This window comes from Platichthys flesus, chromosome 7 (assembly GCF_949316205.1).
Source record: "Platichthys flesus chromosome 7, fPlaFle2.1, whole genome shotgun sequence".
In the NCBI taxonomy this organism is placed as follows: domain Eukaryota; kingdom Metazoa; phylum Chordata; class Actinopteri; order Pleuronectiformes; family Pleuronectidae; genus Platichthys; species Platichthys flesus.
In genome coordinates this window covers 22,812,461-22,839,385 of record NC_084951.1, presented here as the reverse complement: position 1 = coordinate 22,839,385, position 26,925 = coordinate 22,812,461, and the positions used below count along the sequence as shown (strand labels likewise).

Below are 26,925 nucleotides of genomic sequence, written 5' to 3'. Positions count from 1 at the left end.
CGGTGTCATCACAGAGAAAGTAACAATGATTCTAATGAAAGACCTAATGTAGGGAAGTGGTTTTTCTCAACCTATGGTCCTGATTAGCTCCTGTGTGGACAGGAAGTGGAAAATATATCCCTTTTTTAATTATTTATTTGCTGCTTCTGCTTAGTTTTTTTAGATTCTAGTTTTCTATTTAATCGCTTTTTACTGGAGCCTCAGTGCTTTGTTTTGTTCCCTCCCATGTACCCACTGTTTTGGAGTGACCATAAATTTGGTTGAATCTTCAATCTGGTAAATAAGCTAAATTAATTTATTGACAATAAATTCATACAACTCTTTTTATTATTTTACCTAAACACTGAAGATTGAGTAACATAGAAATGTTGTTTTTAAAAAAGTTAAGAAATAAACACAAATTAAAATTGAGAAAACATTTAATTAATTAAGTAAAACTGTTGTTTGGCTTCAATATAAAAACATCACTTCAATATTTATTTTCATATTTACACACGATATTAGTGTGAACGTACAATTTCTTGTAACATCGTTAACGGTGAAAATAAAAGTTTTGATCATTAAAAGTTTTATATAAAAAAGACACACGCACAATAAAGAACGTAAACACAGCATGGTCGTTGTAATTCAGCCCTGACGCACGGGGGCGACACAGAGCGCGGCCAAGTGTGTGGGGTGACGTAAATCACACGAAGAAGCAATGACCGGGTGTAAACATGGCGTCTTCCTTGGACGAGGATGAGATCGACAGTGATGATTTTTACTCCTTGCTAAACGTCCGGAGAGAGGTACAGTAACACGCCGGGATCTGAGCACATATGTGTGCGGGAGCTTTGAGCTCAGACTCCGGGAACTTTCGCCGGCTCCCGCCGATCCGCGGCTCTTGTGATCTGACTTAACGGCAGCTAGGTGGCTAGCGTGTGACCCTCGACATTGGTTTGTGTGCTGTGACTCCTCGGTCGGTACTTTGCGAGGCAACCAGACAACTGACTGATCGGCTGCGACCTCAGTGCGGCTGTAGTTAGCAGCTAATGCTAAACCACTGACTGTCAGTTTCAGTTTCTGTGTGATTTCGCCCGGACTCGGGACACGCTGCTGTCCCGAGTCCTCAAAGATTTCACCGTGCAAACCGATTATACTGTCACCATGTGCTGTGACGTGACATCTAACTCTCACATGCGAAATAAGTTATGTTCATTTCCTTTTTAGAAGTTTACTCAAATCAGGGACACGATGTGCTGCACGCTGACTAAAGTTTAACTAACTTGTCAAGTTTATAAGACAAATATTACAAGTCTGAAGTGAAGCTAAATGATACTTTCATTCAACAGTACTAGGGAAAAAAAGTTTAGTTCTCCCAACTTAAAGTAAATATACAACATATGCACATTCTTCAAATTTTTACACACTTGTCTTAATTCATTCATTTGTCGTGAACTGTGAGATGTGCAATAATCCAGGTACCCTAATAAACCAGTGCTTAGTTAGTTTGAGAAATATAAAGAAGCACTGGTTTTTATTTAATCAGCATTTAAATATTTAGTTTAATGTTTTGCAATGATTGTATTTCCTTATACACAAAAACAACAGGATATGTAAATCAGTCAGGGGTACCCTCACTTTTTCATGAATGCAGGAAAACACAAAATATGTGAGGGTTTCTATGCCTGTGATTGGTAAAAGACTTTTGAACTGTATGCTGTTTGATCCTAACTAATTTATAACCAATCAAATCAAAGCAACATCTGCATCTCTCTATCTAGATTGTTCGTGACACGTCCTCTAAACACTGCAGGGTGTTAAAGCAGGGCTGGTGGAGTTTCTTATTGATGTGTTACGTGATCCGTAAACTAAGTTGCTAGTGTCTGAGTTCAACTGTAGCAACACCACGCTGTGTTTTTGTTTACTCCTGTGTTTGTTTGTTTTTAAGTTTCCCTGCAAGGTTTCTCTCTCACACTTTTTCAATATTTGGCTTCAGGCTACACAGGATGAACTGAAGGCAGCGTACAGGCGGTTATGCATGCTCTATCATCCAGACAAACACCGGGACCCTGAGCTAAAAGTACAAGCAGAACAGCTGTTTAACCTCGTACATGAAGCTTATGAAGGTGAGCAACGGTTTTTGGAAACATCATGCAGATGCAGCAACACATGAAGCTAATGTTGTGATCTTAATTAAAGTATTTAGAGACCTGAACTATATTACTTGTGGATATTAATGTTTTTTCTCGGTTTCTAGTGCTCCGTGATCCACAGTCACGGGCTATCTATGATATCTATGGCAAGCGAGGACTTGATGTTGAAGGATGGGAGGTAAGTCCATTTCTGTAGTTGCTGATAATTAACTAACAAGCTACCACTTGTAAAACAATGGCTATTGATGTGATAGTCCACCATTTATTAGACTCAAAATATGTAATAGCTGTGTCTCAATTCAGGGGCTGCATTGTTCGGACGCTGCATTTTAAAGGCTCTTTCAAATGTGTCCTGTGATAGATGGCTTCTCAAAGTCAGAGAACTCCATTCATAGGTGTAATTATCATCAATCAAATAGCTTATGATACAAATGTGATCAATAAAAAAGAGGTGGCATTAGTAATCTTATATAAGTGACCACCACAAGATATACCTTGTGGTGGACAAGTGTGTTTACATTATCAATATTTTTTAATGAGGACATCTTTGTAAATTGGAATGCTCTTGGCAGAAATCTATATATGTCAGTTTTTGAACATTTGATAATCTTTTGACTTTGGACTATGTTGACGACATGGAGCATAAAAATGTGATTTTAAGTTTGCGGTTGTTGCGCACTATGTTTTTAAAAATGTCTTTTAACTTGGAGCCTGTATTCCTACCTCACGAATTTACTGTCCCTACATGACATCGCTTCCTCAAACCTCCATGGAATAGTCAGTGTTTTGCCTCATCTAAAGCCCTCAATGTTCAAGAGAACAAAATATGATACTTTATATATATATTTACACAGGGAGAACATTCCGGAGCATGAATTACCTGTGAAATTACTCTTACTCTAACTTTTTATCTGCAACCTCTGAAGCAGCCAATCCTCCTTTTCGCTTTGCATTCAAATCATATCTTCTTGCCCCAGGTGGTGGAGAGGAAAAGAACCCCTGCAGAGATCCGAGAAGAGTATGAGCGTCTTCAGATAGAGAGAGAAGAGAGAAGACTTCAGCAAAGGACCAACCCAAAGGTATGTTCAGGGAAGATAACAGGCCTCGTACTTAACTGAACAAAAAGTAGAAAAAAAAGTAATTTAGAGTCTTGTCCATATTACGTATATTATTAATTAACTTGGTATTAATTCCTGCACTTATTATTCACAGGGAACGATTAGTGTGGGTATCGATGCCACGGACCTCTTTGACAGATATGAGGAGGACTATGATGATGAGGCCGGAGGGGGAGTCCCACACGTGGAAATCAACAAGATGCACATATCACAATCCATAGAGGTGATGAGAGAATCCAAACAAGTCTTTAAGTGATGTTAACCATGTGTGTTTCATGGTAAAGCTTAACGTTTTACATGTCCTCCTGCAGGCTCCTCTCACTACAAAAGACACAGCCGTTTTGTCCGGCTCCCTGTCGACCCACAATGGAAATGGAGGTGGCAACATTAACTTGGCCTTGAGAAGAGTCACCTCGGCTAAGGGCTGGGGAGAGGTACGCTGCATTCTCCCTGGGCACCACACATGCTCCATTTGTAATTTCAAACGATGGCAAACTGGGACAGATTTTGTGTCACACTCCCTGTGTCCTCCTCTTCACAAAGCATCTGTCTGCCTCTGTGGTACAACATGCACTGACAATTTAAACATTTCTCGTTTGTGTGACGCAGGTAGAGTTAGGTGCTGGAGACACCCACGGACCTCTCTTAGGGATGAAGATATTCCGAAACTTAACACCTCGATGGTAGGTTTTGGAAGTGCCAGACAAAAGTTGTGCATTTTTTTTTTAACCACATCATGAAGCATACTGATTTTATCCACTTGACTTTTAGCTTTGTGACGGCTCAGTGCGGCCTGCAGTTTTCATCTCGAGGCGTGCGTCCCGGGGTCACCACAGTTCTGGCCCGTCACCTAGATAAGAACACTATGGGCTACCTGCAGTGGCGATGGGGGATCCAGTCCTCTATGAACACCAGCATCGTCAGGGACACCAAGAGCAGCCATTTCACCCTCGCAGTGCAGGTTAGCAGCCAGCAGTTCTGTTTAACTTTAGGTGCCACGACGCCATTAAATCAACACACGCTTGTCAGGGTTGTGACTGAACATTTACTCTTTGTCTCTGCAGATTGGCATTCCTCAAACCTTTATGATGATGAGCTACCAGTACAAGTTCCAAGATGACGATCAGACGAAGATTAAGGGCTCCGTAAAGTATGCTGTCATTGTGTATTGTGCATTATCAAGACCACAATGTAGTTCATTATGATATAGATGTTTTGGTGAATCTGTTATGCGTCATAGTGAGTTGTGCGTTCCTGTGAGAAAACCAATTCCAGTCTTGAGTGCAGGATAAGAGGCAGCGGCCACATCTTTGTGTTGCAGATCAGGTTTCTTCGGCACCGTGGTGGAGTACGGTATTGAGAGGAAGATCAGTCGACACAGCGTCCTGGGGGCCACCGTCAGCGTGGGAGTGCCTCAAGGTGTCTCCCTCAAGATCAAGTAAGTGTGGCTCTTTGCTCCCATTTGCCTGTTTGGTGTAGATTCCAGAGGGTTTTCTCTCATACCGATGATGCCATGGCACCCATGACAATTAAGACAAAAGATAATTAGCCATTCAGATCGAATTGTGTCTGTGTTGGGGGGGGGTTGAAGCATCTTTGAGGATGTACACACAGGATTGGACCCATATGTGTATATCCAGGCTAGATCTCAAGATAAATGCTCTTTGAAACAATCAGTTCACTGTCTATCTGAGAGTGTGTATTTTCAATTGATGGCATTTTCAGTTTAAGGCAGAGACAAGCTGAGACAATACAAAAGTTTATAATTTTTTCAATGTGTGATCATGTCATTTATTATCAGCCCAAAAAATTCTCAAAATTACACACAGTGACTTATTTCAGCAGCCGGTTGGATTATAAATACTGATACCAGCTCTCTGCCCACAGGCTAAACAGAGCCAGCCAGACGTACTTCTTCCCGATTCACCTGACCGACCAGATCCTGCCGAGTGCTGTATTTTACGCCACAGTTGGACCATTGGTTTTCTACCTCGCCATCCAGCGGCTTGTTATTCGGCCCTACGTGCGGGCCCAGAAGGAGGAGTAAGAAACCTTCATTTTTAAGTCGGTTGATTCATGCAAGAAATGTTATTGGATGTAGCACCGCATGTATTATTATGGCTGGATTTTACGAGTTCATTTTTATATCTCCATTTAACTTCTATCTCAACAGAGACCTGGAGAAGCACCGGGAAAGCTCGGCCTCTAATATCGCCAGAAAAAAACAGGAGGCAGAAGGAGCAGTGAGTGTTTTACAGGCTGAATTGCAGCTCTGTTGATTATCCTAGATTGTGGTTTAGTGTTGGATAAGAGATGCAGGCATTTGATTTTGACTTTCAAGAAACATTATAAATCCCAGAACATTCAGACGAAGGGGCCGAGACAGAATTAGATAAAATGCAAAGTCTCATTGAATTTCATTTGTTTAATCCATATGATCCATATGAAACCTGATTGTGTTTGTCTCCCTCTCTCTCACTTTCTCATCTCCTAAGGTCTTGCTCATGCAGGAGTCTGTGCGCAGGATAATTGAAACTGAGGAGTCCAGAATGGGTAAGATCAGTCATGTTTAAAGGATGAACTTATGATTTACTGCAGGTTATGAAACAGTATGATTCTCTTATATCTCTTTTACAACAAAATTAATGGGTATATGCAGTTTTCTGTTTTTTTAAACACGGGGAATAAGGTAATTGGCAACTGACTCCTTTCCCATCGCTAGCAGAGGAAGTTGCCTTTTTGTTTTATTTCCCCAATGACTCATGTTTGACCGGATTTCAATGCACTGTCCATAGCAGATGTGCTTTGTGGACACTGATAATATTCAGGTGGATTTTTGTGGAGATATGGGCAGATTTTTAATCAGGATTAAAACATTTGATAGACTAATAGATCTCAGTGGATATTTTTAATGATCCATTTTCCGACTGGTGGTTATCGGGGCGTTTTAGTTGCCTCTCAGCAGACAGTATAATTTTCACCCTGGGGGAGTTTGGAAAGGGATAATTTGGCGTATGACACCTGTGACAGTGGAAGTTGCTCTGATTTTAGTGTCATCAGAGGTCCCCTAGACTTAACACTTTTAGATTAACAATTAATAGCTCTGAGTGTGCGTGTACTTATACTTCTATATTTGTGAGGACCATTTTGAGCATAGACCTTAAGGAGTGAGGACATTTTGTCCGGTCTTCAATTGTTTGAGGGTTAAGACTTGGTTTAAGGGTTAGGTTAGAATCAGGGTTAGGGTAAGGCATTTCGTTTTGATGGTTAGGGTATGTGGGCTAGTAAATGTATAATGTTAATGAGTGTCCTCACTAAGATAGAAGTACTGATGTGAAATAGTCATCGTGGTTATCGTTAATGCAGCTTGCAATTAAAATTAATTGTTCTGACTTTTTGTTTTATGTACTTACAAAAGTCTCAAATTCCACTGTTTTTATAAACTGTGTCTACACTTAAAACTGTTCTCTGATCAATGTGGGGACTTGATATCAGTTCATCCAAAAACCAGGCTCTGCTTTATCTGTTAGTGAATAATTAGCATTTTGAGTCCAAGTGAAAAAAAGGAAGTTAATACATGAATTTCCCAGTTGATTAAAACTATCTGCTATGTTATGGAAGTTTTCTGGAAGCTGGTGAAAGGAGAACTAAGGCAGCAGCTAATTTTTATTTTTTTGAGGTGGGCCAATTTAAAATTTATGGCGGGCCGCAGATGGCACACGGGCCGTTGTTTGGACACCCCTGTCTTATGCAGAAGGTTTTAATTTAGACTTGATGCATCAAGGAGACTAGAAGGTGGAGCAATATACAAACGTCAACAGAGTAACATGAGCATTTGTCAACCCCCCCCCCCCTCAAAGTCTGACGATGTCTCCCACAGCATCCCAGTATATCTCCCTCTATTTCTGTCACCCATTCTAACAGCACATCCATGAAAGGCTAGAAATGCTGTCACTCTCTATGTTACATGTAGTTGTTCGCATCCTATTGGACAGTTAAGCCTAAAGTTTGAAGTTCTAAATCACATTGAGTCCTTACGTCTGGTCACTGATTAAATACACAAAAGAGTTGAAGTTGAGTAAGATATGAAAGTTGCTGAACGTAGACACTACATAAACTGTTGGTTGGTCCTTTATCTGTAACCTGACCGTGGGTACTGCTTAGAGACAGAAGGGAGTAACTGTGGACTTTAGACAGGCACTGCTCTCCTGTACAGATATAGTGTTATATACAAAATATATAGTGGTGTGAGGATGGTCAAAGATTCTCAATGCTTCCTCCTCAATCAGGTCTCATCATCCTCAACGCCTGGTACGGCAAGTTTGTGACAGACAACAGTAGAAGACACGAGAGGGCAAAGGTCATTGACGTGACCGTGCCCCTGCAGTGTCTGGTGAAGGACTCCAAACTCATCCTCACCGAGGCCGCAAAGGTGAGAGCACTGATCCGGGACAAGATTTTCCAAAACCGTCGCAGATTTGTCAGTATGATGTGAAACAGATTTATCTCCTCAACTTGCTGTACGGTGATTTAGTGATGTGATGTTTTTTCTTCTCCAGTCTGGACTCCCTGGCTTCTACGACCCCTGTGTGGGGGAGGAGAAGAGCCTAAAGGTGCTGTATCAGTTCCGTGGAGTCATGCATCAAGTCCTGTCAGGAGACTCGGAGCCACTCAGGATACCAAAGCAATGTGAGTCCCTTTTATCTAGTGTACAGCACAGTGGCTGCCTTGTGTGGGGGGGTGTTGTCTTCTTGCTCCTATTGCTGTGATATTAGGTGTGTTTCAGGGCAGGTTGATGATTTCATAGATCGTTTATATGTTATGTTGAACTTTCTCCCCGGCCCGTGTTCTAGATGTTTCTGGCAGCAGGGGGGTTTTCCTTTGTAGACGTATTTGATGCAACACATCCCAGAACATTTTATCTCTGCTTTCTCCTGAAATCCACTGAGATGTACTTTCTGCCACCGGCGTAATATGTTCCCTCTACTTGTTGTTTTTCCCCTTCACAGCTCACAGGATCGACGCCGACACATAGGAGGAGCTCCTCCGCTGACCAAAAAGACTCAACTCTGGGCTGTGGAAAAGGGAAGCTGGATAAACGTGTTCTAGATGCAACATTGGTTTAAGTCGCTGTTACTCAGAAATTGTTCATTTACCTTTTTTGTCTTTATATTCATTTAAATAAGCAGAGCGGAGTATGAGCGTCACAGACTGGGCTGATCCTAAGTCAGTATCCACAGACGGGGTTGTGGCCTGCCTGAAATTCTAATGTGACTCCAAAATCAATGGCTACCATCCCACTTCTCAGGGCTCAGAGCCTCCCTGGTATCCATTTATTTTTGGTATCGCTTGTAATTTATGATCAAGTTCTATGTACTGTATTGTACATAGACTGCAGTGCCTATGTGATTGAAGAGATGAATGCACCTCTGTGTATTTGCCATATTATTAAAAAAGAAGTGTCTCCAATGTTGTTTGACAATTTGGTTTGATTTTGTAAGAGGAAATATCTTTGATAACTTGTTTTGGTTAGATTTAATTATTTTTCTTATGAAAAGGGGAAACAACTGAAATGTGTGAATTTGGGCAATTATATAAATGTTCTAGAGAAAGGCAAAAATATAGAAAAATGCATTTTATATGCCAGTTAACCTCAGTGAAGTCTGTGGATCTTCTCCCTTTCGACACCTGTTTTTTAAATTTCTTAATAACAGGGTGAGGCTTTCATGAATCTTCTCAAAGATTGTTTTACTTCCAGGGAAAAATTAAAAGCTGCTCTTTTTAAAGAATCATTAGTGGATTATGTAAAAGCACAGACACAAACAACATCTTGGAAATACATCATGTGAAGACACTGAGGATTCCTTGATTAAGTCAATCTATGTATATCAGGTTTATTATCCTCTGTGCCTCTTGATGTTAATTAGTCATTAGATTATTTATTTCTAGAGGTGAATCAATTTCACCTTCTGTCTAATCATTAGTCAAGTCAGATTTATTTAGCTTATATGTACCTTTCAGACATCTTTTTTTTTCTTTAGTATATAATAAGTTATATCATGTTATACTGCATTATGTTATTTCAAGTTATACAACATAGCATTGTTATAATATGTCTTATTTATATTCTATAGAGTATAATTATGTTATATTACTTTATTTTATATAGTAAATATATTAAGTTATTTTACATTTCATCATGGTATATTACATTATATTATAATATATCTATAATATAAAGTATATATATAGTGCAATCATTATATTAAGTTATATTATAATACATTGTTATATGGTAAATATGTGATATATTAAGTTAAATTACATTGTATTATGTGATATATTTTATTATTACTATATAATATTATATAATGATTGATTGTTGATCTGAAGTAGCAGTTGGAATCACATTACTTTAGTAAGATACTAGTTACTTTACAACTTGAGTCGACCGTCGTGTGTTTACTGCGTCAGCTGAGCGTCTAGCTCCGCCCGCGCGTCGGCCCCGCCCCTCCCGGGCTGTCCCGAGGTGCAAAACGGAAGAAGTGCTGAAGTGACAACATGGAGTCTCATTATTGGAATCGAACCCTTCACTCGCTGTTTCCCCAGATGAACACGAGAGGACCTGTCGGTGCTGAAGGAACCGACTCAACCGGTTAGAGCTGGGTAGATTGTTGCGTTGCAGCCGCGTCTCGCGCCACGTCTCCGCCTGGGAGCTGCACTTCCGCGTTGTGTTGACGAACGTAAACAAACGAAGATACGTGTTAGTATCTCTGCGGCTGCTCTGACAAACCGAAAGTGGTGCGAGGTATTTGATCGTCGGAGGCTGAGCGAGGGGGACGCTTCTGTCCCATAGACTGGTTCTAAAGACGTCTGTCCCCGGCGTAGGGAGAGGGAGGAGGAGGAAGACGAAGAGGACAGCGGCCGACATGGGTTCAGGTCAAAGCTTCGAGTCCGCCCCGCGTCGGCTGAAGACGGAGACACAGTCCGGTTCCTCTTCCAATGAAGACGTGAGTGAGACACCTGCATGTGACTGCAGCATGTGGACGGTTTCACTTTCATTCCAGAGACCGTTTGGAGACACTTTGATATCTGACGGTTTCAAATGTGTTTAAATATTAATGTCCTAGAAATCTACCACAAACCAGAGTAGGCTATATATATTTGACAGATTTGAAGAAGAACAGATCAAAAACAACTCGTGAAAGGTTCTGATAATTAAAATGCTGCAACAGTGATACTTTTAATTCATTTCTAATAATATGTTAGCTGTTCTGTAACTATGCATATGCTGCATTTGGGGTTTAATGTCTAATTATTTTATTTATCTTACGAGCAAAAGATTGGAACTGCGGTACAGACACAGATAATCAGACGAATAATTCCAAATTCTGCAAAAGCTTAAAATAAAAGACAATAACATGAGCTTTAAGAGTCAAAGGGTAAAAAATTAGTCCAAAGGTTTATTATTGAGACAAGTCTGGATTGCATCAGCCTACAGATAAGCCCTGTGTGTCCTATTTGTTCTCAAGCAGCTGTCCGCTGTTCCTCTGGAGATCCTGGAGGAGATCCTATTGAACCTCCCTTACAAGGAGGTGGTGAGTATTTGTCGGCTGGTGTGCCATCAGTGGAAGGAAGTGGCCGACAGTGAATCCTTGTGGAGAGAGAGATGCAGAAGAGAAGGATATCGCCCCAGTGATCCTTCCAAAATACCTAACGACTGGAGGTTGTTCTACTTCTTGTGCAAGAAGAGGAGGAATCTCCTCAAGAATCCAAGAGGAGAACGTAAGCAGACACAAACGATAACTTCAAACACTTTGTTTTACGTTGAGCAACAAATCAGCCCTTTCAAAATACAATCCTACTTTGTGTGTTTTCAGATAAAATGCAGGGTTGGCAGATAGTGGAGAATGGTGGTGATAAGTGGAAAATAGAGGGAGTCATGGTGCGACATCCTGATGACACAGTCCAGAAAAACTTTGTGACTTCTTACGGGTGAGTATTCCCACCAGGAGAGACGCACCAGGGGAGATAAAGGAAAACCTGGTGACTGAGACAAACCTCTGCTCTCTGCAGAATGTGCAAGAAGGCCCAGCTGATTGATCTGGAGAGGGAAGGCTACAACTCATCGTTTATGGATCACTTCCAGCCAGACATCAGAATATCGGACTGGTGAGAACACTACACATCGATGTAATTGTTGAATCAATGGCGAATTGAGTCACTCTCAAACATAATCCAATTCTTTCTGTTATTATAAATCACATTATCTACACAGCGTGTCTATATTCATTAGTATGTCGGCGACGTCGAGTCATTGCACACAAGAATGTGTGCTACCTTTATTCAAACAATTGAAGTCCTGACTTTCAGAGTGATTTAGGAAAAAAAAAGGTATCTGTATTAAACTAGTTCCACATTTAACTTTGAATATGGTTAAATAAAATAACCATTTAACTCAGCAGTCAATGAAACTCGTGTAAATCCCAATAACTAGGACATTTTTTTTCGCTAACACTGCTACCATCTCAACCATTTCTATTACAAGATAAAGAACAGAGGTAAATATTATAATTTAGCCTATTTGGATGCCAGAGAGTTGTGTGTACCTCGCCCAATATCTACTGGGACTGGCTCCTGTCTAGATGGTGGATGGATGGAATAAAGAAAAACAGCACAATCAAAACGAAGGAGTGTGTGTCCCAGTGAACAGTGCGGAAAAAACGGACCCATAGTTAAAGCTGATTGTTGACTCATGATGTGCAGTGGGTGCTCACGCTGGAGCGTCTGTATTCCCTCAGGTATGCTCCACGATATGACTGTGGCAGTGAGTACGACATCTGTGTGGAGTTGCTGAATCAAAAGAAGCAGCCGCTCCACACGTTCGCTCCGGAGACGGTTCTCTTCGAGCAGTGGAACGAAAAGAAGTGGTACCAGGTACGTCCAACGCTTTAATTGGCCCAATTAGGTTCAGATGAGGTTTTTCGAAGCTCGGGGACGAACCTAGACTCACTGATTGTTTGTTTTTCAGATGACCCATGTTTTCCAGAGCTACGGACCTGGTGTGAGATACATCCGTTTCACCCATGGTGGCAAGGACACACAGTTCTGGGCAGGGTGGTATGGAATCCGTGTTACCAACAGCTGTGTGGAGATAAGTCCAGCAGTGGACTAGGAGCTCTTCTGGATCTAATCTAATGCCTGATATTGCACATATATTCATATATTCCGCCTTACAAAATCTGTGGTCCATGACATATTAAAGGATTTAATATTTACGGTTAAAAAGCAATAACAAAACCTCCTCGTGCTGCACCTTATGAAAACATACAGTGTATGACGATAACAAATATTAAAAAGTGATATAACCGTATATCTGAAGTAGTTAAGCCATTTTGAAGTAGAGGCTGAGCAACTTAAAGTTGTTTCAGTTTCAGCAGAAGAGCCATTATTATCCCTGAGAACAGGTCAGGTTCACAATCCACATTTCACTAGATAACCTAACCCCTGAACAAGCGTTGGTGTTTTGAGTACCATGTGGTTTTAGAACTCGTTAGGGACAGGAAGCCATGTAGCTGATAGTGACTCAGCTTTGAAGGTCAGGCTCTCTCCAAACTAAGTTTAATTTCTGTTTGCTTCTCAGTCGTCCTCATTTAAATGTGCTGTGATGATATCTGTAGTTATATGAAGACAAAGTTGGAAGATCTCATGTAATTCTGTCTGTTATGGTTTAACACCGTCGCACCTCCTTGGCCCAGCAGCCATAATGAAAATAGTATTTGCACTCTTCTGTAACATGTCAGTTGTGATGTGGAATATTCCTAATATAAAATATTTCTTTGGCTCAGAACTGGATGTATATCAAATTTGTATTTTTATACATTACGTCCCTCCGTCACCTGTGGAAAACTGTTACAAGTACACAAACTTCATGTATTGATGACAGAATACATGAATTACTTGAAGTTAAGTTTATTCATAATACTGGTTCATTGTGATGTTTTATCACAGGCAAGATAAGATACAGTACAACTTTGATGTCAAATTGAATAAAAATCATATCCGTCCAAGAAACATGTCATTTTCCTGGTTAATTGGATTTCAGGGTCACGTCAGCTTGTTCAAATCTCGTTATCAACAATGCACATGTTTCATTCAGTCAATAAGTATATTCTCACTCTATTTACAAATCAAATTCAAGCCCAACATCTAGGGCAAGGGTGAAATAAAAGAAATGTCTTCACAGGATGTCAAACTATGTGTAGCATTTTATAAGACGTGTCACAATGTGTTGTTGCCATCTTAATGATGCCGATGCAGCGTAGCAGCGAGTTCGTTCCCTTAACAAAATAAATTAGCCTCCGGTTATGAGCTGTAAAGCTCAAAAGTTTGTTATATAAGGGCATAAACATCACGTTCTCGCATACCTTACAAAACTTGTGCTCAAGTAGTTACTCAAATTGATGGAGAATGTTTGTGACAGATGATTTCTGATTGGAATGTTCCCATCGTTTGAGACTCAGGCTCAATGATGACTTGTTTCTCAGCTTCTGTGGATCTCTGCTCCGTCAGGAGTCAATTTGATCTGGTTTTCTTTGGGAAAACTAGAGCTACAGTGGAGGATACCCTAGAAATGTCAGATTACGTCAGCTGGTTCATAGATCTTCCAGGAGACTGTGTTTACAGACGTTGTGTGAAACACAGTGACTCCTGCTAACTCTTTGAAATTGTGTCAGTTCTTAAAAAAAACAACCTGAAAAACTAAATATTTGAGTTCCATGGCTGTATGGTGTATCTATAATGCTACATACCCAATCAGTGATGAAAGAAAACTGCAGTCGCATATACCAGGATTGAAGATGCAGTGCAAATGATTCACTTTGGGGGATAAAAAGTATCAGCTGAAAGTTGCACTAATACAGAACTTGAGCTTCTCACTAACCCATCATTATCAGCTTATATTTGTGTTCCATAGGCCACTTGATACAACAGTTAGAACCACTACAATACCATCATTACAACAGTCAGTTCTTCCACTCGTGTCAAAATCAACTCTACTGTGGTCAAAGTGATCTATTACTGAACCGTTACCTGCAGTTTGCTGATATACTTCACATATTCAGTGTTCACATTATGCAAGTGGGGTAAAGTCATCAATCTTAAAATCATGTTCAGCACATTGACTATGTTTGTAGGATAAGTCAGACAGAGGACAAATGGTTCATGATCTCTCAACTCATCTTGGAATGTGCTTGTGCAGGAAAAACCTCTTCAGGACTGTTAACCTAGATACGGGGAAGTGAAGTGGTGTGGAGCAGGCAGCGATGAAACTTAGAGCAGAACACATTTATGTCTTTTCTTAGGTTCGGGGGGCTCCAGGGCCGCCAGTATTGCCTCATCAAACACATTCTTTAACCCTTTCTGTGGAAACAAGATATTCATATTCAAAACAGAGCCGTGCTCCAAATACAAATCAACATCTACAGGGATCTCACTGCAAAAAGAAAGCTGAAGAGAAATGCAGCAGGACGATCAAAATGTTCCTTTATTCAAATAACATTAACAAGACTCTCCTCATGATCAAGTTGTCTGTGTAAAGACAAAAGCCCATGGGAATTATGTTTTTATGCTGCAGTAGAAAAAAAAAGGGTTAATACTGTCTTAAGACAGAATTAAGCTTAAATACTTTTTAGGGTACAACTGATGCTGAAGAGCTCGAAACCAAAACTATACCAAAACCAAAACTCAGTCATGTCCAGTTACACAGACTGAAAACACAAAGAACTCAAGATTGGCACTTTTGACATATTAGGCAGCATTGATTATTGGGATTAGGTCAAGTCGGAAAAAGGAAAAAAAGCACAGATGATCAGAAGGAGTTAAGTTAACGGGCACAGAGTTTGTAAGTTTAAAAGAGCAGTGTGGTCATTTCAGTGACAGACATATCTTTACAATGAGTAAGCAGCAGACGATCGAGAGGCAAGAAGCAAGAAGACATCAGAACAAACAGCATTTTCTCTTTCTCTGAGTTTCAGGGGGCTCTAAAGCAGCTAGGATAGCCTCATCAAATACGTTCTTCAGTCCCCGCTACGGAGAGAGGAAGAGAAGGAGAAAGACAGGTACACAACAGAGAGTTAGACGGAGTTTGAAGCTGAAGGCTGTTAGCAAGAGACAAGACAAAGCATTTCCACCCTTGTTAGGAAACTGACATCAAGACACATGCTTGCCAGACCAGCTTTTTTTTTTAAGTGTTGCTTTAACGGGAGGTCTTACCTGTGTTAGGGCTGAGCACTCAACGTATTTGACTGCCTTAAGGTCACGGGCCAGCTTTTCTGCTGTCTCTGGGGTGATTGGCTTCTGTTTGTTCTTGGCTAACTTCTCCACTGTGGAGGGGTCGTCGCGCAGGTCGATCTGAGTGCCTACCAACAGGAACGGGGTCTTGGGACAGTGGTGAGTGATTTCAGGAACCCACTGGAGAAAAAACAAAAAAGTTACTCTGGATGTTGGATGATATGCATGAAAAGTGACAGAGGGGTTTATGGGTTTTGGGGATATAGAAAATAGGCAAAGTGACTTCATTCACTACATGTATTTGTTATCAGTTGTAAACCTGAACATGTATGAGCCGGCGTGCCCCCAATCATGACCACAGGAAAGACGGCAGTGACCCGGTTAGATCACTAACTCAAACGTTGTGTAATTAGAGTAGATGAATGGGCTGCATTTATAAAAAGGCCTTTTCTAGTTTTAACTATCACTCAAAGTGAGTCACATTCACCCATTCATACAGCGCTTCTATATATAGCGCGTCTCTATCACACATTCCTTTCACACAGTGCTGGCACAGCCCTCAGGGGCAATTTGGGGTTCAGTGTCTCGCCCAAGGACACTTTGACAGGCGGACTGGACAACACAGGAAACCGACCTTCTGATATCATGTATTTGAAATCTGCTTTATATAATACCTATACTGGTCTCTTGTACATAGTCAGATCCCCTGCTAGTTGGGATATTGAAGACATGACTTGCAGCGAGATACCGACCCCTGAATTTGATTGTGTGTCTGAGCATTTATGTCCTCTTACAGTATAAATCACTGTGTTAGTGTTACTTCTATTATGGCAGTCTGTCTTGTATCTTGTCAAGTGTTGCCTGCTGGGGCCTAACTGAAGTGTGTTTGTGTTGTTATTTGAGACGGGGGACTACACTTACCTCCCCTCAAGGGATAAAAAAGTTTTTTAATATCGATCTAATTCAATTTTGGTCCTTTGCTGTCAGGTTTGGGGCAAATAAAGATATAAAGATCGATATAGGAACATTTACAACCTTTTTAAACCTAACACCAGTAACCAGAGAAAACATTTAAGGTAAACACAGCTTCATACAGTAATTCTCCTCTCACTTAATCACAGAGCGGAGCACTATGGTATGGATTGTGCCATGAAGATGGAAGGAAGGAGAGGCAGGGGTTGATTCACACCGACATCAAATACACAACTCGCACTCACCTTTTCTTTAACGTTCTCAAACGAGGAAGGGGACACAACTGAGAAGCAGACTAAGAAGACGTCTGTCTGTGGGTAACTAAGTGGTCGTAACCTGTCATAATCCTCCTGACCTGTGGAGAGACAACAACACAACAATTTAATTTACCACAGGGCAAGACTCAAAAATGGATTTGAGAATAATTAAGAAGGAATAAACAAACTGACCTGCTGTATCAAATAAACCGAGGGTGTATGGTTCTCCCCCGATCATCACAGTTACAGCATAGTTGTCAAACACCTACGATGAAAATTAAACAAACAGCTTTCAGGATTACCACTGCCAGCACAGACCAGTCTGTGAAAACACCCCCACACCGACTTACTGTGGGGACATACTCCGAGGGGAATTTGTTGGTGGTGTAGGAAATCAGCAGGCAGGTTTTACCCACTGCTCCATCACCCACCACCACACACTTGATAGTCTGCATCTCTGTGCTTGTTCTGGATCAGCTAGCGAACTCGTCAGCTGCAGAGGAGGAGGAGGGGGGGAGGAGGGGGTCGGAGGAATAACAACAACCATTAAAAATTTATAATAAAGATAAATGCATCGTCCCTGAAACCAGTCCAGGTTGATATGAGTAAATGGGAGCTTTGATTAGGCGATGTGACCGGATGAGGGGGGAAGCGTTTTCCTGGCATTAACTAATAAAGTGTCACACCCCATTACCAACACTGTCTGGAGGCTAACACTGGCTAACGGTTCACACTAGCTTGAGGTAACACTGCTAACTTTAGCGTGGGAAAACCTGGTAATGGCGGACATATAATAAAACGACAATATCTACTTAAAGAACCACACAATGTTGATTGAATAACGAGAAGATGTTTGTGTTTCGCTTAGCATGCTAAGCTAGCGCAGTAATCACCGGGCACCGCTAGCTAGTCAGCGAGTTAGCAAAACGGGTACGGCTAACGCTGGCTCGTAAAAACGAACGGGTTCCCTGCTAACAAGAGGGAGAACCCGGGGTCAGGGCGGATGTTTGCCGACTAACCGAACACGCGGAGTAGGGGAAATGTCTGCGGTGCCTACCTGCGTCTCTACGTGGGTCCTCTCGCCGGTGTTAGCTCTGTTTCGCCGGGCGTTGGCACCAGCGACCCGCAACTTGGTTCACTCACTTCCACTGGCACTGTCAAGTCAGGGACAATGACACCGGGAACCCCTTTCAAAGTAAAACACTTAAAAATGTGCCGCTACATTTAACAAACGATTAGCACCGTAACATTTTTTGTATGAAGATGTGAAGATGCTAACGTTGTTTATCTCGACTTTTTTTTACTCTTTATGCTGGAATATGAACCATCTCTAGAGGAGTTTTCACTTGTTTCCTTTTTAGGATTTTGCTTTGAAAGGCAACGTCCGGTCTTTATGTTGTTCGGCTTGACAGAAGCGGAGGCTGCAGAAGGGGTGACGTCACCTCCTCGATCCCTCACATCCTCCATCCTCACCTGAATCTGAGCTCAGCCACAGTTTGTGAATATCACCCAAAAAGATTTATAGATTTAAATGAGATGAAGACAAAGTATGAGAAATCCATTAATTTCAGTTTAGCTGTCTGAGAGAAAAGAAAAACATAGAACAACTGGGTAACAATTCATAATGAGCCCCAAACTTACAGTGTCATTAAAGGTGCAGTGTGTCGAATTTAGTGACATCTAGTGGTGAAGTTGCATGTTGCAGCTCTCCTTCCAAACAGGAAAGAGAACATGTGGTAGCTTCAGTTGTGTTTTTTTTGTCCAGTCTGGGCCACTGTAAAAGAACATAGCGGCCTCAGTTGGGAGGCCGCTATGTTTTTTAAATACATTATATTATGTAAATATAAAGTATTTAAATATGAACGGCCCGTTCTTGGGTAAAGAAAACAACCATTGTTACAATTTGGATGAAACACACTAGAGAAAACATCACCAGGATTATTTTATATTCAGTTTCTGTGAAAGATCCTTTTCACCTTAATCTTACACACTGAACCTCTAACTGTATGAAGATGTCACATTTAGGGAGTAATCATTTATAGTTTTAGGAAAAGGAGAAACAAATTACAGCAACTGATGTCTTTATTTCCTTAAATACATGGTTTAGTGCTGGAAGCAAATCAGAGGTTTGGGGAAAGTTGTGTTAACCATTTTCTTCCTGTGCAATTGGAGAATACAAGTTGAACAGTTGGCCCTTAATTATGACATTTTACAGCCCCAACAGCTCATAGTGTGGTTTAAATAATTAAAGTCATCACTACCTTTCTTTAAGAGTAATATGCAACATTTTTTTCGGGATTTTGAACATAATAAGCTTTTAATTGTACGTAAAAATCACTGTGTGTTTTAAAAATCAACCATTAATTGGTGTTGTTTTATTGTTCTAAAAGCAGCACTTCACATGAGTTGGGCCATGAGGGATTTGTATTCTGCGTCCCTGTTTGCAGCACAAGTACAACACTCACAGATTCAGTAACAAACCCTCAGACCTGGTGGCTTAATTTTAGAAGAACAGGCCTTTATGACCATCCATATAATATCTGCATGTGCATTAAATGATAGTCAGGGGCTTCAGTTTTCCAGACGTGCTATATTCAAAAGTTGAATCCAGAGTTATCTTTTGCACGGCACTAAAATTAATGAGATTCTAATCATTTAAATACAAGAAAAGAGAAGCTGGAAGCCAACTTTTCACTTGGTTTATTTTATCAGTTTAATTCACACCCTGATAGAGTGTCTGCTGGAGGAATGGTTCTGTGGCCTTACACGGTTATAATTCACGCATGATTAGAAATATGGTGCTGCCTGACTTTCATTCATAATTGTTCACTGAAGTGACTTGTGATGGTGAAGTTGTTGTTGCCGACATGTTCTTCTTTTTCTTCGCAGTTTTTATCCGCCACACAGCAATGTGAGTTGATATCAAACAGCCCAACATTAAAATAAAGAGGATCCAGCGTAGAGTCGCCCACCAACTAGTTAACAAAGAGATTAGCTGGGATGAGAACCTGTTACTTTTCATGTATGCGGAACAATTCTGTATATATTACTTTTTAACTTAGTTAATTTTACTTTTACAGTGCAATATATTCCTCCTGGAGAGTCATCTCACCCTATTTCATCCTGATTCAGTGCCGTCGTGTCATCTGTGGGTCTCACCTCTGTGGAGAAAATACATTTGAGTTAAAAGTTGAACAAAAATGACTGATAGAACCTGTCAAATGATGTGTATATTAAATAACAACTATAATCTACTGTAATTTTCACCATTACCTGGGGTGAGAATCACTGTTTTGATTTAATCTCATAAATTGGTCTGTTAACATGTGATTTCCGCTAAAAAAGTAACAAATACAAAGATCAAGACAATACAGCAGTAAACACAAATCTTCAGTGTAAGGGGCGGCTTACTTATTAAAAAAGTTTTTTGGTTAGGGTTGACATAATCTTACATCTGACAGGAAATAGTTAGTTAGATAGTTAGTCAGTAAGTAAGTTAGTTTAACCCGGAAGGTCCCAACATCTCTTCTACCAGGGAGTCACTTTCATTAGTTAGACTACACTTTTACGTACAATATGGAATTGTCTGTAGATTCACCAATTCTAAAACAGGACAACTAACTGGGGACTGATATTGAGAGCATTGCAGGGAAAACACTTTTAAAACCAAACAACATGTTTCAAGTTAAGATTGATATGAGTTTTTGTCTTCACGTTGTATAATCAAGACTATTAAAGAAGCAGTGTTGTTTTACATCTGAGGAAAACATTCATTACCTGTGACTGTGTCGGAGACTTGGAGCTGGACTGGAGTTTTGATATCTCCTCCAAATTGTTTGATGACACACCAGTACACATCCTCATCCCTGTAGCGGACCGAAGTCAGGGTAACAGTGAAGACTCCTGCCTCCTTATTATCAGCGATGAAGCTTCTGCCTCCATCCCAGGTGGTTGTCGCCTCTATGTTGCACAGGATATACACCGCTCCTCTGCACCAGTACTTTGTGTAGCCTTTGTACCAAGGATCATACCGACAAGCGACCGTCATGGATCCTCCGTTTGCCACAGTCACCACCTCTGGAGCAGAGAGCCAAACCGAGCCCACTGTCTGCTTTGTCAGCCAGATGAGAACCAGAACTGTGGCTGCCGGAAGAAAAGAACAGAACCACATGAACTCAGTTAGAAAGTTGAACAATCGTTTCCATGTTACTCTGTTAGGTAGAAGCTTTAGAAGTTTCCATTAATTACCATCAAGGAAGCCAGCAGATCCTCCTGTGATTCTCATGATGACAACTGACATCACAACGTAGAGTGGATGCATAATGCAACATTTGGCCACTTCCTCTTATTTCCCACATACAGTTGTGCAATCAAGTGAAGCGTGAGAAAAATGTTTTGCCTTTTTAGGGGGAAATTTGTGTTGATATGCAACTTTTATATTTTCCCTGTGCATCTTATTCTGCTGTGTTTACTGCTGGAGAGCGAGAGATGGAGTCAGTTTGTTTACTTTGGCAGCAGGTGGCACTAAAGACCAAATTATCTAAAGATATAATAGATTTAATAAACATCAAAATTCTAGATTATCAACTGCATTGTTGCCTAATCAGTTTTTGAAAAATTCTTTTGAATTTGGAATACACGCACAGATTGCATTGCTTCACCACAGCTGCCTGAGAAAGTGTTGTAATAAAGGATTAAGCTTTCAGATGTATTTTCATAGATTTAGCTATTTCATGTCAATATAAAATTCACACTGGGGGTTTATTTGGGGGATTTCTGAGGTGCAGCTCAATTGAGTGGAAATTAGATAGGTTTAAATATTTATTTAATGTAATGTACTGTGTTGTAATTTGTTGTTTTATTCATCATCTTGATCTTTATTAATCATTGTTTCCCATCAGCAACTTTCCTTATTACAGTACTTATCAGAGGAGGATTTTAAATGGACGTATGACCTCCTGTCTGTTGGTTTGTTTGTTGTTTGACAGCTGGATAACGTGGAAACAATGAGAACTTGATAGAAGGATGGAACAAGAAACACTACAACATTGTAAAACAGTATCCCCCCCCCCCCCCCCCCAGCATTTTCCAAATATCTCAGGGAATATGACAAAATAACTATCAGTTGCGCCGCATTGGGAAATGTGACTGACATGAGGGATGACAATGAACTGCAAGCACCAGATTAAAAACAATTACTTTTTACTGAACTCAATGAACTTTATAGGATAATTATCCAGTTTTAGCAGCGTATAGAAACATCTTCAATGTGAATTATCAGAGTTAAGGATGAATGACATGCATTTGACTCTGACAGCGATGAGGTCAATCCACTGAGTTAAAAAACAGAACTAGTGGTGACACACACAGTGGTTGCACGTAGGCAGCCAACAGGTTGCAACACCCAGAAGCACAGAAGTCTATTTTTGTAAATCTCCTTCGTAGCCATGGATTATTTAAAATCACATGACATTTCATCTCTGTCTCTGGAAAAATGGAAGAACGTTATTTTAAGTTTGTGAATATTTTTAAGGTCCATTTGAATGAGGTGACCCTGTCAACATTATTTATCTAAGTGTTTCAAAATCAGCAGATGTATAATGAACGCACATTTGATATTTAAAAGAGAATGAAATTCTCAAGTAAACTGTCCTGAGATGAAAAAAACTTCAAACTCTGACTAAACTCTCCATGACGTCAAAAATGTTTCTTCTAATCAATGTGGTAAATATTGTTATGTTGTTGATGTGTTCAGCTACACACAGCATCTATTTATCTTCTGTCCATCATGGGAGAGGGATCCCTCAAGCGTGGCTCCTTGTTAAGCCCTAAGAGCCAAATCTTCATTTGTGAATATGGGCTATACATATAAAATTACATTGATTCACTTAAAGATAATGAAATGACCTCAGTAAAAATCACTTTCAATTGTTTCACTTATACCTCAGGAAATCAGAGGGTGAGTGAAACACCCTGCTCCCCTTAACCTTGACGTTTGCCCAAACATGTTTTGTGAGACACACCCTGAAAAGCAGACAGTGTTGTTTTGGAAAAGCTGACGACATTAACTTCTGCTCCTGGGCTTCGGCTCAGCAGGGACCTTCAATTTTCTTGCTTACACAAGCATATCTTTCTTTAAACATTACATAAACTGCTCATGATAAACAAGGCGGCATTGTAATGGAGGCTAAATTATTGGATAAGTTCTTTCGTCCCCTGGGGAATGCTTGGGTCTTTAATCTCTTCACATGACATATCACAGTCCTCTTTGCAGTTGATTTACCATCGCTTGTGTTTTCCAAAAGCAATTTTGGCCATTTGTTTTCATGAATCCCCTCATACTATTTGATCAGATCAAATAACTTTACAAATTGATATGATCTCTTTTTTTAACAGAAGAAAATCTGTTAAAGTCTTTTCTTCTGCTTTGCTGTAAAGATATGATTCTCTGGATTTTTCCATTTAATACCTGTCATTCATACATTTTCATTACAAGTTTGACAAGTAAGGCAAAACCATGAGAATATATTGCATGTACCTCCTAGTTAGCATTTATGACAAATTAATCATTGTTGTTTCAGGGTTTTGTGGTGATTGTTTTAAACATGAATCAGACCTGTTCGCTGCAGACCTTGTAAACCTATTTGCCCTGCATGAAGGAGACCTTCACACAAGGAGAAAGTGTGCATGGAGAAAACGCCTGAACGTACGATAAGGAATCACACAGGAATTCTTAAGTGAGCACTTTTGATAATCTCCTCTGGAACAATCACTTGTAAATAAACACCTGTTCTGGCAGGTGGACGAACCGGACGTGTATAAAAGTGAGTGCAGGGGTCGGTTGCCCTCCTTGTACAAGGTAATCATGGGCAAAGTACTGTTTGTGACGGGTAAGTCTACGCTGCTGTGGTCTCTTTAATATGCAGTGGATGTCCTCATGAGAATGACTGTTTCCCAGTTTTGCCTTTAACGGAATATTGCATCTATTTTTAGACTGCCATTCTGAGCCTTTTTCCCTCTGAGATCAAATCTCCTTTGCTGAAACATGTTTTTTAACATTTACAGCTCTGACCCTGCTGCTGCACGCGCAGCTCGGTAAGATATTTATAATAACGTTATTCACTGTACGTGATTATTTTTTAACTCTAATGGTCATCAATTGCATCATATTGTTCTGTAAATGACGGACTTCTTATGTGTCAAAGGCTCATCCTACATACTGTCATGCTACTTCACAAACTGGGCACAGTACCGACCACCTCCAACCATCTTTATGCCCACTGACATCGACCCATGCCTGTGTACCCATCTGATCTACGCCTTTGCCACCATCAAGAACAACAAACTGGCCACGTATGAGTGGAATGATGTGGAGCTTTACAGTCAGTTCAATGGCCTGAAGAACCAGTGAGTCGTAAAAAATCTCTATTTTCTCTTCTACAAAGGGAAATTATCCTGTTGAAGAATAGAAATAACAATAATAGAGCACAGTTAGTGTGTTGAGATTGATTTAGTTGCCACTTGCTGGGTTAAAATATCTGATTTATTTGCAGGAACGGCAACCTGAAGACTCTTCTGTCAGTCGGAGGCTGGAACTATGGCTCCACAGGGTGAGATCATCTGCAGAAATCCACAGACTCTGACTCTGCAAACAACAAGGATCATAATGCATTTCTCCTCCTGTATTAGATTCTCCCAAATGGTGTCGAGCCCTGCCAACCGTCAGACCTTCATCAGCTCCGTCATTTCATTCCTGAGGCAGTATGAGTTCGACGGGCTGGACATCGACTGGGAGTATCCAGCCAACAGGGGCGGCTCCTACAGCGATAAAGAGAACTACTCAGTTTTCCTGCAGGTTCGTTTTGTCATTTCTGCTTTCTCTTTAGATTCGAAATTCACTTCCTTTGAAGAAATTCTAAACATTTTCTTACCAAATATATAACAACAACAACAACAATACAGCTGCTGCCAAAACCCAATAATCCCTTTAATTTTAGTCAAGCTGCACAAAACTTACTTACGGGTATAAGTCTGCAAAAAATGTCAGATTTGTCTTTTTATCAAGATCCACAAATTATTGATGTATCGTTGAAATTTAAATTTTTTAATAAAGTAAAAACAAATTTCCTGGATTTGCCCCCTGATCAAGATCTGTACTAAAAATGAAATGCGTTCTTCCCTGACCCCTACTGTTTTTGTTTTTGCATAATCTCGCTTACAAACAAACAAACAAACAAACAAATGGACAGGATTGAAAAGTTTCTCCTTTAAGACACATAACGATAAAAACAATTCTCAACCTGGCCCTGTTACGACTCATGGATAATGAATCCTGGAGTTGACACTAAATCTTCCTCCTACCCTGTGTTGATGTTCATCAGGAGATGAGAGCCGCCTTTGAGACGGAGGCCAAGCAGAGCAACCGGGCTCGTCTCCTGATGTCCGCTGCTGTAGCGGCCGGAAAGGACAACATCGATTCTGCTTATCAGATTCCCAAACTTGGCCAGTAAGCATTTGAGGTAACTTTTATGACATGAACGAAAGCTCGTTCAACTTGGTGGTTGGAACTTTCCCTCCTTGTTTTCCCCTCACAGGTCCCTGGATATGATCAATGTTATGACCTATGATTTCCACGGCTCTTGGGACCCCATGACTGGTGACTGCAGCCCCTTGTTCCAAAGTCCTGAGGACCAGGGTGACTTCATATATTTCAACGTGGTGAGTGGAAAGAATATACATGCATTTTATTTGCAATCTCTCTAGATCAAGATCCATGTATATGTCGGATTCCTTCATTCCAGGATTATGCCATGAACTACTGGAAGAGTCAGGGAGCCCCTGCTGAGAAGCTGATTGTCGGTTTCCCCACATACGGCAACACCTTCACTCTTAAGAACCCCGCTGACCACGGGGTTGGAGCACCTATTGCCGGGGCTGGAACTCCAGGAAAGTACACGCAGGAGGCTGGAGAGCTGGCTTACTTTGAGGTACTCCTTCCTACGACCACCGTTACGCAATATTTATGCTGATTAACAGAGCAGATTATAGTTTAGCAAAGTTTTGTAGCCATCAGACAAATAAGTGAATGATTTCTACGGCTGTCAATAACACACCCACACACCCACTCCACACACACACACACATAAACACACACACACACACACACACACACACTGACACATTTTGCTTTGTGACATTACAGATCTGCGGATTCTTGTCAGGTGCGACTGAGGTATGGAACCAGGCCCAGGATGTGCCATATGCCTACAAGGGAAACCAGTGGGTGGGCTATGACAACATGAAGAGCTTCCAGATCAAGGTAACAGACTGAGCTTAATCTCTGTAATCAGAACCTATATTTCTGTACGTTGCTTCAATTGTGTTACTTTTTTCTGGTTGTGTGTAGGTTGACTGGCTGAAGAAGAGTAACTTTGGTGGTGCCATGGTGTGGACCCTTGATATGGACGACTACTTGGGCACTTTCTGCAACCAGGGAAAATACCCAATGATTAATGTTCTCAAAAAGGGTCTGAATCTGGAACAAGCATGTAAGACTCCAAATTCACTTATTATTGATGATCTATGTGGAATTCATGAAATGTTCTGAGAAAAAGACTAAATAATTAATTTGTGGTTTCAGCCTGTGCCCCTCCTGCCACTCGCCTTCCTCCGATTGCCGGAGTGAGCACAAGCTCTGGAGGCAGCTCTGGAGAAAGCTCTGGAGGCAGCTCCAGTGGCGGCTCCAGCACCGGCAGCTCCTCTGGTCGGGACTCAGGCACCAGCGGCATGAACAGCGGCTTCTGTGCCGGAAAGGCCAACGGCATGTACCCCAACCCGACCAACAAGAACCAGTTCTACAACTGCAGCAGTGGGAAAACCTACTTCCAGAACTGTGCTGCCGGCCTGGTCTTCAGCAGCGCCTGCTCTTGCTGCAACTGGTCCTAAAGCTATAAATAAAGTTATAGATTGACTGGTTAACCATTCAAAGGCTGCTGGGTCTGTTCTACATTTGTTCTGATAAGTTCTCAGAGGTTAAATTCTCTCAGTGCAAAGTCTGTCCCTTCACACGCTGGATGTTAAACAATGTAAAACCCAAGGCTGAATAGTTAATTTTGAAAGCAAAGACAAATAAACATATCTATGTTGTATGTG

At 40.9% G+C, this 26,925-nt stretch overlaps 5 protein-coding genes across 6 annotated transcripts; 3 read left to right on the top strand and 2 right to left on the bottom strand.

Annotated features, from left to right (window-relative positions):
• Window positions 1–655: 655 nt before the first annotated feature.
• On the top strand, window positions 656–8,722 carry dnajc11a (DnaJ (Hsp40) homolog, subfamily C, member 11a). The gene is made up of 16 exons (XM_062392473.1): window positions 656–788; window positions 1,979–2,108; window positions 2,240–2,313; window positions 3,113–3,214; window positions 3,348–3,476; window positions 3,565–3,687; window positions 3,863–3,936; window positions 4,025–4,214; window positions 4,318–4,403; window positions 4,575–4,691; window positions 5,141–5,296; window positions 5,427–5,496; window positions 5,749–5,806; window positions 7,543–7,685; window positions 7,813–7,942; window positions 8,263–8,722. Exons 1-16 carry the CDS (start codon window positions 717–719, stop codon window positions 8,286–8,288), a joined length of 1,680 nt encoding a protein of 559 aa, XP_062248457.1. The 5' UTR covers window positions 656–716; the 3' UTR covers window positions 8,289–8,722.
• A 1,029-nt stretch (window positions 8,723–9,751) lies between these two features.
• On the top strand, window positions 9,752–13,103 carry LOC133956370 (F-box only protein 6-like). Its single transcript, XM_062391345.1, has 6 exons — window positions 9,752–10,263; window positions 10,789–11,038; window positions 11,134–11,248; window positions 11,330–11,425; window positions 12,055–12,190; window positions 12,285–13,103. The coding sequence occupies exons 1-6, from the start codon at window positions 10,183–10,185 to the stop codon at window positions 12,426–12,428; spliced, it is 822 nt and encodes a 273-aa protein (XP_062247329.1). The 5' UTR covers window positions 9,752–10,182; the 3' UTR covers window positions 12,429–13,103.
• A 106-nt stretch (window positions 13,104–13,209) lies between these two features.
• LOC133956371 (cell division control protein 42 homolog) lies at window positions 13,210–17,954 on the bottom strand. 2 transcript variants are annotated; one of them, XM_062391346.1, is made up of 6 exons: window positions 17,831–17,954; window positions 17,124–17,266; window positions 16,966–17,038; window positions 16,762–16,871; window positions 15,527–15,724; window positions 13,210–15,340 (listed from the first exon to the last, which is right to left on the bottom strand). In XM_062391346.1, exons 2-6 carry the CDS (start codon window positions 17,226–17,228, stop codon window positions 15,251–15,253), a joined length of 576 nt encoding a protein of 191 aa, XP_062247330.1. In that variant the 5' UTR covers window positions 17,229–17,266; window positions 17,831–17,954; the 3' UTR covers window positions 13,210–15,250. The 2 variants fall into 2 exon arrangements, with proteins under 2 accessions (XP_062247330.1, XP_062247331.1); XM_062391347.1 differs by having other exon boundaries at window positions 13,210–14,674.
• An 895-nt stretch (window positions 17,955–18,849) lies between these two features.
• LOC133956852 (CMRF35-like molecule 1) lies at window positions 18,850–21,061 on the bottom strand. The gene is made up of 4 exons (XM_062392196.1): window positions 21,022–21,061; window positions 20,551–20,916; window positions 19,886–19,934; window positions 18,850–19,748 (listed from the first exon to the last, which is right to left on the bottom strand). The coding sequence occupies exons 1-4, from the start codon at window positions 21,056–21,058 to the stop codon at window positions 19,586–19,588; spliced, it is 615 nt and encodes a 204-aa protein (XP_062248180.1). The 5' UTR covers window positions 21,059–21,061; the 3' UTR covers window positions 18,850–19,585.
• A 2,568-nt stretch (window positions 21,062–23,629) lies between these two features.
• LOC133956372 (acidic mammalian chitinase-like) lies at window positions 23,630–26,891 on the top strand. The gene is made up of 11 exons (XM_062391349.1): window positions 23,630–23,663; window positions 23,839–23,868; window positions 23,979–24,180; window positions 24,327–24,383; window positions 24,463–24,628; window positions 25,155–25,279; window positions 25,368–25,491; window positions 25,575–25,760; window positions 25,976–26,092; window positions 26,180–26,321; window positions 26,414–26,891. Exons 1-11 carry the CDS (start codon window positions 23,639–23,641, stop codon window positions 26,716–26,718), a joined length of 1,479 nt encoding a protein of 492 aa, XP_062247333.1. The 5' UTR covers window positions 23,630–23,638; the 3' UTR covers window positions 26,719–26,891.
• Window positions 26,892–26,925: the final 34 nt, after the last annotated feature.